General features: G+C 49.1%; 1 protein-coding gene across 1 annotated transcript in view; it reads right to left on the bottom strand.

The window, feature by feature from the left end:
* Positions 1–2,075: 2,075 nt before the first annotated feature.
* Positions 2,076–8,394, bottom strand: part of afg3l2 (AFG3-like AAA ATPase 2) — a 13,315-nt gene continuing 6,996 nt past the window's right edge. The window contains exons 7-17 of the mRNA XM_063885725.1: positions 8,206–8,330; positions 6,178–6,451; positions 5,403–5,540; positions 4,985–5,138; positions 4,349–4,456; positions 4,022–4,147; positions 3,840–3,950; positions 3,579–3,694; positions 3,299–3,499; positions 2,912–3,106; positions 2,076–2,829 (exon numbers count right to left, since the gene is read on the bottom strand). Of these exons, the coding sequence (XP_063741795.1) occupies positions 2,584–2,829; positions 2,912–3,106; positions 3,299–3,499; positions 3,579–3,694; positions 3,840–3,950; positions 4,022–4,147; positions 4,349–4,456; positions 4,985–5,138; positions 5,403–5,540; positions 6,178–6,451; positions 8,206–8,330 (1,794 nt within the window). The 3' untranslated portion in view covers positions 2,076–2,583. The remainder of the gene's footprint in view (positions 2,830–2,911; positions 3,107–3,298; positions 3,500–3,578; positions 3,695–3,839; positions 3,951–4,021; positions 4,148–4,348; positions 4,457–4,984; positions 5,139–5,402; positions 5,541–6,177; positions 6,452–8,205; positions 8,331–8,394) is intronic.

Here is an 8,394-nt window from a genome sequence, read left to right as displayed (position 1 = left end):
GCTACAGCAGTCCTAAACCTTCAGGCATTTTACGTAGCAGTTGGGGCTAAATTTCCAGCGCCCCACCGGCGTTAAATTTGGCGACGTTGATAGGCCAATTATTCATAATTTCCCCCTAGCAACCATAACCGGATTGGCTGTTTAGCTGCCGGTCAGGGGCACTTTGCCGATCGCCCCATGAGAGAATGATACACTGTCTGTCAGTGGAAATTCACTGTTTAATGAGTGTTAGTTGGTGGAAATGTTGTTTAAATGATTTAAATTGCATGTAGGCACTCACACTATTAAGTAAAACTGACATTGATTTAAAAAAAAATATGCAAAAAATATTTTTTCCCCTCAACAGCTGGTGGGGCAGAGCCCCAGCGCCCCCTATGGGCCAGCCGCCTCTGACAACAACATACAACCTAATTAATACAATGCCTAATTCAGGTTGGAAAAGTGGGTCTCTACCTTAGTGGGACTTCTGGCACTGAGAGGAGGAAGCTAGTCTCTCATAGTCCGGACAGTAGGAGCTGAGTGCCAGCCGTAAGCAGGCCGCGAGGTGGTCATCAGTCCTGGTGGATCTGTATTTTGACTTAATGATGTTCATATGTGAAAAGGCAGACTCACACAAACATGTTGATCCAAAAAGTGCAGTCAAATTCTTTGCAGCTTGTCTGAGGTTGGGGTACTTCTCTTTCTGCATTAGATTCCAGAATTCCCATATTGTCGAAAACCATTCTAATGAACACACACAGCTGAGCCACATCCACAGCATCAGTGGATTCATCGACTTGCAGAGAAAAACACTCACATGAGTCAACATCATTCCTCAATTGCTGTTCAACATCATCTGCCATTCCCTGGCATCGCCGTGTAACAGAATCTCCTGATAGCTGCACATCCTGAACAGCAGACACAATCTCCTTTCCATTTTTAAAATCGGCAAAAAGCGCATCCTCGGCTTCCATGGACGCTTCACAATCTCCCCATCCTTGAAAGATTTCTTTCCTTTTGCAAGAACCCGGCAGACACGATAAGAAGCTGTGGTTGCAGACTTACTCGTGGTATTGGGCCTGGTAAAAATGGACTGTTGTGCTGCTAGCTGACTTTTCAATTCCTTGACTTTTCGGGCGCGCAGTGGAGATTTAGCAGGGAAGTTCGTATCGTAGCTCTTGTGGACCGTCTTGAAATGCCGCTCCAAATCCCCTTTCTTTGGTAAAGCCACATTGGCATTGCAGATAAGACAGATGGACTTGGCATTGGAATACACGAAACAATAATCCTCCTCCCACTCTGAAGGAAAATGTTTTAGATGTTGTAGCTTCTGCCGCCATGGGAGTATCCACTCGCTCTAGTCAAGCTTCTCGCGCCCTTCCGAGTCCTTAGTTAGAACCTAGAAACCATACCCTGCGTGCAGATAGACAGAAGCGCCTGAGATGTTTGATTATGCCTGATCTACCTTACTACAGCTGTACACATCTACACGCTGCTTCACGCAATCAGCAGTTCATTGTGCCTATTTAAGAGGTTTGAAGTTGGAAGTTTTAATGTAGGCCTATTTTACACAACAGCAGGAGGATAGCCTACACACAATATTTTCTCACGATCGACTGGTTGGGCACCCCTGCATTATAGTGATCTCATATTATAGGCAGCCATCATAAGTTATAAACGCTTCTGATTACTCTCCATTAGTTACAGTCACAGGAGAATATCTAAATTAGAAACTGTTGATCAATAAATCAAATGTTAACATATTTGATTTATTGATTAGTTAACATTTAAAGCAGGGGTGTCCAAACTACGGTCCAGGGTCAAATACTGACCGTTGTCCCTTTTGAATCGGATCTCAGCAAATTCTAAAAGTATAATGTATTACGGCCCCCACCTGAAACTAGTGATGGTCTAAATTGTACTTAACTATATATATATAAACAGATAACTCAGTAGTATTCATGTGTTGATAATCCCACTGTTCAAATACATTCAGTCCATTAAAACATTTTCAACAAATCTTAGCTGCTAAAAAAACCGTCTTATAATCAATCAAAGATCCATCTTCAGAGCTGTAATTAAGTGACCCGTTCTGATGAAGTTTAAATAAAGCTTTTAATCACTGAGTATTTATCACACATACACATGGTGTTCACTATCACACATACAAACATACTTATTACCATATGGAGAAATATTCTGATCTGCAGCTCTGTTGTGATTGGTCAACCGCTTAGAGATGTCCTACTCCTTAGCCAATCATGTACAATGTGTTGGAGCGCTAATGTTCCATCGTGATGTCACTACGGAAGTCAAACAATCACTCGAACTACAGGCAGGCAAAGCAGGGCCATATTAACGAGCTGAATGAAGGACTGCGATTGGTTGGCTTTAAATCAGATCCAGTGCGAACAGGTTCCTCTGGTCCGGATCACAGGGAGCAGCTCCTGATGCTCAGGTTCAGGATCAGGGCTGCAGAACCGGTCCCCACAGAGTCTATCCCCAGGTGTGCTCTTGTGATGGACAGCCTGTGCTAGAGTCTCACTGTGCGGTGTTTGGCAGACAGGAAGCAGAGGACACCAGCTTCCTGTCTGCAGGAGTGTTTCAGAAGGGCATCCCTCCGGAGATCTTTCGGGCCACCTGGTCCTCAGGGCTCTCCTCGGCCGCCGCGGCCCCCCGCTCCCGGTTCCAGTCCTTCAGGCCGGCGGGCAGCGAGGTGTCTTCGTCTTCGCCGCCTGTCCCCTCCACAAACTCCTCGTACGTCGACTTCTCAGAGAAGGGACGCCTCCCCAGCAGCTCCACCATGTCGCTCTTATCCAGAACCTCCTTCTCCAGGAGCCGCAGCGCCACCTGGTTGGGGGGGTCTGTTAGTTACAGTGAGACACTGCGGCACCCCACACACACAAACACACACACAGTATGAGTGTAGTACCTTCTCCACCTCTCCCCGTCTCTCCCGCAGCAGGCTGAGGGTCCTCAGGTGGGCGGTGCTGATCAGGGTCCGGACCTCGCTGTCGATGAGTCGGGCTGTGGCCTCGCTGTATGGTTTTTCCAGAACCATCTCTCCCTGCCGGGGGAGGTCGAACGACACCTGGCCCACCCTTGCATTCATTCCGAACTGCACAATCTGACACACACACACACACACACACACACACACACACACACACACACACACACACACACACACACACACCTCTTACAAATCCTGTAACATTTACAGAGGTGTGTGTGTGGGTGTGTGTGTGTGTGTGTGTGTGTGTGTGTGTGTGTGTGTGTGTGTGTGTGTGTGTGTGTGTGTGTGTGTGTGTGTGTGTACCTGAGCGTAGGCGCTCTGTGTGACCTTGCGCAGGTCGTCCTGGGCTCCGGTGGTGATGCGTCCGAAGAAGATCTCCTCGGCCACGCGGCCCCCGAGGGTCATACACATGCGGTCCAGCAGCTGCTCGGCCGTGTACAGGTACTGCTCTCTGGGAAGGTACTGAGCGTAGCCCAGACCCTTCCCCCGCGGGATGATGGACACCTGGTTGGGGATATTCTGTCAGTAAGGACAGGAAACATGGCCGACAGGAAGTGAGACAGGAAGTGAGACAGGAAGTGACCTTGATGAGTGGATCGGCGTGCTCCAGGAACCACCCGGCAACGGCGTGTCCTGCCTCGTGATAGGCCACCGTCTTCTTCTCCTCCGGCTGCAGCACCTGTGTTTTCTTCTCCAGACCTACACACACACACACACACACACACACACACACACACACACACACACACACACACACACACACACAATGACTCCACCTGGAACAGCTCTGAGATGTGTCTTCAGAGTCGGAGCCCCCACTCAGAGTTCGTTAATGGCGCCTCACCCCCGATCACCCTCTCGATGGCCTGCTCGAAATGCTTCTCGTTGATTGCGTCCGCCAGGTGGCGAGCTGCGATTAGCGCCGCCTCGTTGCACACATTAGCGATGTCTGCGCCTGCGAGGCAGAGCGGGGGGCGTTAAAACACACACACACACACACACACACACACTTTGATGAAGCCTTACCTGAGAAGCCAGGTGTGAGGGCGGCCATCTTTTTAGCCAGCACCTCTCGGTCCAGATCTACCTGCAGCTTCAGAGGACGCAGGTGGACTTTAAAGATGGAGGCCCGGCCTTTAATGTCGGGAGGACCTGCCACACACACACACACACACACACACACACACACACACACACACACACACACACACACACACACACACACACACACACACACACACACACACACACACACACACACACACACACACACACACACACACACTTTTAACTATATATTTATTACCAGTGCATTCTGTTTTCAGTGTACTATTATAGGCCCCGCCCCCTCACCGATGTAGATCTGTCGGTCAAAGCGTCCCGGTCTCATCAGCGCCGGGTCAAGGATGTCGGGTCTGTTAGTGCCGGCCAGAACCACCACGTTAGTGGATGAGTTGAACCCTGAAATACGGAGAGGAGTGAGACATCCTTAAATACAGACAGAATCAGAATCCCTTGATTGGTCCCACAGAGGGGAAATTTAAATTTGCTACAGCAGCAACAGAGCCAAAGACAGATTTACAAAAGAAAATAAATAGGAGTGAGACATCCTGAAATACAGAGAGGAGTGAGAACTTCTGAAACAGAGAGAAGTGAGAACTCCTGAAACAGAGAGGAGTGAGAACTCCTGAAACAGAGAGGAGTGAGAACTCCTGAAACAGAGAGGAGTGAGAACTCCTGAAACAGAGAGGAGTGAGACCTCCAGAAACAGAGAGGAGTGAGACCTCCTGAAACAGAGAGGAGTGAGACCTCCAGAAACAGAGAGGAGTGAGACCTCCTGAAACAGAGAGGAGTGAGACAGAGACGAGTGAGACCTTATGAAACAGAGAGGAGTGAGACAGAGATTAGTGAGACCTCCTGAAACAGGAGTGAGACAGAGACAAGTGAGACCTTCCCTCAAGGTTGCCATGATGCTTCAGGGTTTCTCACCGTCCATCTCCACCAGCAGCTGGTTCAGAGTGTTTTCCTGCTCACTCTGTCCTCCGAAGTTTCCTCTTCCTCTTTTCCGGCCGACAGCGTCGATCTCGTCGATGAAGAGGATGCAGGGCGCGTTCTTCCTCGCCATGACAAACAGGTCCCGCACCTGCACAGGAAGTGACATCACAGACACGCCCACTCAGTTTCTTGTGTGTGCGTGCATGCGTGCGTGCGTGCGAGTGTGTGTGAGTGTGTGAGTGTGTGTGAGAGTGTGTGAGTGAGTGAGTGTGAGAGTGTGTGTGAGAGTGTGTGAGTGTGTGTGAGAGTGTGTGAGAGTGTGTGAGTGAGTGAGTGAGAGTGTGTGAGAGTGTGTGAGAGTGTGTGAGTGAGTGAGTGAGAGTGTGTGTGAGTGTGTGTGAGAGTGTCTCACCCTGGCGGGTCCGACCCCCACAAACATCTCCAGGAACTCAGAGCCATTGACGGTGATGAATGGGACGTCGGCCTCCCCCGCCGTGGCTTTAGCCAGGAGAGTCTTCCCTGTCCCTGGGGGGCCGGTCAGGATGGCCCCCTGCACACAGGGCCGTGTGAGGATATCACTCATTATATCATCTATATTAACCTACTGTAGCCCTGCCCCTTTTCTGGCGCACACTCTGAGGTTCTTTCTGTTAGCACTAGCATCAGAGATCCCAGCCACAGACAGAACCAGAATACGGGCCGGCCTGCAGACTGAAGGTCATGTGGACTCTTTATTTTATGAGCGAGGCTGTGGCACACTGGGGTAGTGCGCTGATTTTGGGATCAGGGGAGCACTGGTTCGATCCCACTGCAGTCAGCAGGTGGCTCCTTTGGGGCTCCCCTCAGTAGTGAGTGTCTGTAAGCTAAGGATGTGATGTAATATACATGATGTCATTTAATGACGAAAGTTGGAGTTTTTTAAAATTGTCTAAAAATAGTAAACATTTTGTGATTTTTTAGGAAGCCGAGAACGGCGATGGATTAGAAAGAATAATGATGCACTGTTATGTCGTTATCTCGAGATAACAGTGCATCATTATTCTTTCTAATCCATGGCCGTTTTGTGCCGACTCATTACACGTCATCGTGGAAGCGCCATCGACCCGGCGAAGCGTCAGGTGAATAAAGTAACACAACAAATACAAAATAATTATTAGAATATATATCTGCCTTGCACCCCCCCTCACCTTGGGAATCTTGGCCCCCAGGTCCTCATACTGTTTGGGGTTTTTCAGGAAGTTGACAAACTCCATGATCTCCAGCTTAGCCTCCTCGCAGCCAGCCACGTCTTTGAACTTCACGTCGATCTCGTCCTTCAGGATTTTCGCCGTCGTCTCACTGACGCTGAACAGCCCCCCCATCCCCCGGCCAGGGCGCCCCCCCCCCGCCGGGCCCCGACGCAGCATGAACAGCAGGAAGCCGATGATGAGCACTGTGGGAAGCATGCTGAGCAGGAAGGATCTGCAGAGAGACATAATGCTGACTCATTCCCTTTCAGGACTCGTAATGCTGGGCATGAATGATCTGCAGAGAGACATAATGCTGACTCATTCCCTTTCAGGACTCGTAATGCTGAGCATGAAGGATCTGTAGAGAGACATAGTGCTGACTCATTCCCTTTCAGGACTCGTACTGCTGGGCATGAAGGATCTGCAGAGAGACATAATGCTGACTCATTCCCTTTCAGGACTCGTAATGCTGAGCATGAAGGATCTGTAGAGAGACATAGTGCTGACTCATTCCCTTTCAGGACTCGTACTGCTGGGCATGAAGGATCTGCAGAGAGACATAATGCTGACTCATTCCCTTTCAGGACTCGTAATGCTGGGCATGAAGGATCTGCAGAGAGACATAATGCTGACTCATTCCCTTGCAGGACTCGTAATGATGAGCAGGAACGATCTGTAGAGAGACATAATGCTGACTCATTCCCTTGCAGGACTCGTAATGATGAGCAGGAACGATCTGCAGAGAGACATAATGCTGACTCATTCCCTTTCAGGAATCGTAATGCTGAGCATGAAAGCTCTGCAGAGAGACATAATGCTGACTCATTCCCTTGCAGGACTCGTAATGATGAGCAGGAACGATCTGCAGAGAGACATAATGCTGACTCATTCCCTTTCAGGACTCGTAATGCTGAGCATGAAGGATCTGTAGAGAGGCATAACGCTGACTCATTCCCTTTCAGGAATCGTAATGCTGAGCATGAAAGCTCTGCAGAGAGACATAATGCTGACTCATTCCCTTGCAAGACTCGTAATGATGAGCAGGAACGATCTGCAGAGACATAATGCTGACTCATTCCCTTTCAGGACTCGTAATGCTGAGCATGAAGGATCTGTAAAGAGACATAACGCTGACTCATTCCCTTTCAGGAATCGTAATGCTGAGCATGAATGATCTGCAGAGAGACATAATGCTGACTCATTCCCTTGCAGGACTCGTAATGATGAGCAGGAACAATCTGCAGAGAGACATAATGCTGACTCATTCCCTTTCAGGAATCGTAATGCTGAGCATGAAGGATCTGCAGAGAGACATAGTGCTGACTCATTCCCTTGCAGGACTCGTAATGCTGAGCATGAAGGATCTGCAGAGAGACATAATGCTGAATCATTCCCTTTCAGGGCTCGTAATGCTGAGCATGAAGGATCTGCAGAGAGACTTAATGCTGACTCATTCCCTTTCAGGATTTGTGATGCTGAGCATGAAGGATCTGCAGAGAGACATAATGCTCACTCATTCCCTTTCAGGACTCGTAATGATGGGCAGAAAGGATCTGCAGAGAGACATAATGCTGACTCATTCCCTTTCAGGGCTCGTAATGCTGAGCATGAAGGATCTGCAGAGAGACTTAATGCTGACTCATTCCCTTTCAGGATTTGTGATGCTGAGCAAGAAGGGTTTGCAGAAACACATAATGCTGACTCATTCCCTTTTAGGACTCGTAATGCTGAGCAGGAAGGGTTTGCAGAAACACATAATGCTGACTCATTCCCTTTTAGGACTCGTAATGCTGAGCAGGAAGGGTTTGCAGAGATACATAATGCTGACTCATTCCCTTTCAGAACTCATAATGTTGAGCAGGAAGGGTCTGCAGAGAGACATAATGCTGACTCATTCCCTTTCAGAACTGATAATGCTGAGCAGGAAGGGTCTGCAGAAAGACATAACGCTGACTGCGGACTCATTCCTGCAGCTGCCCCCCTCACCCGTCGCTCTCGGTGGAATAGACCACAGGAACCCGGTTCTCCCCTTCGATGCCGAGCTCGTTCTGCACCGTCTCCAGGTTCCTCTCAAACGTGTCCACGCTGCCGATGTTGAACCACACGTACATCTGAAACACACTCTGTTGTGAGACACCTCTTGTTGGGGGATAAATAAATATGTCCTGACTTAGA

The sequence above is a fragment of the Eleginops maclovinus genome, chromosome 6 (genome assembly GCF_036324505.1).
Source record: "Eleginops maclovinus isolate JMC-PN-2008 ecotype Puerto Natales chromosome 6, JC_Emac_rtc_rv5, whole genome shotgun sequence".
Taxonomy (NCBI): domain Eukaryota; kingdom Metazoa; phylum Chordata; class Actinopteri; order Perciformes; family Eleginopidae; genus Eleginops; species Eleginops maclovinus.
The sequence above is the reverse complement of the archived record's forward strand: the minus strand, read 5'-3'. Positions and strand labels throughout refer to the sequence as shown.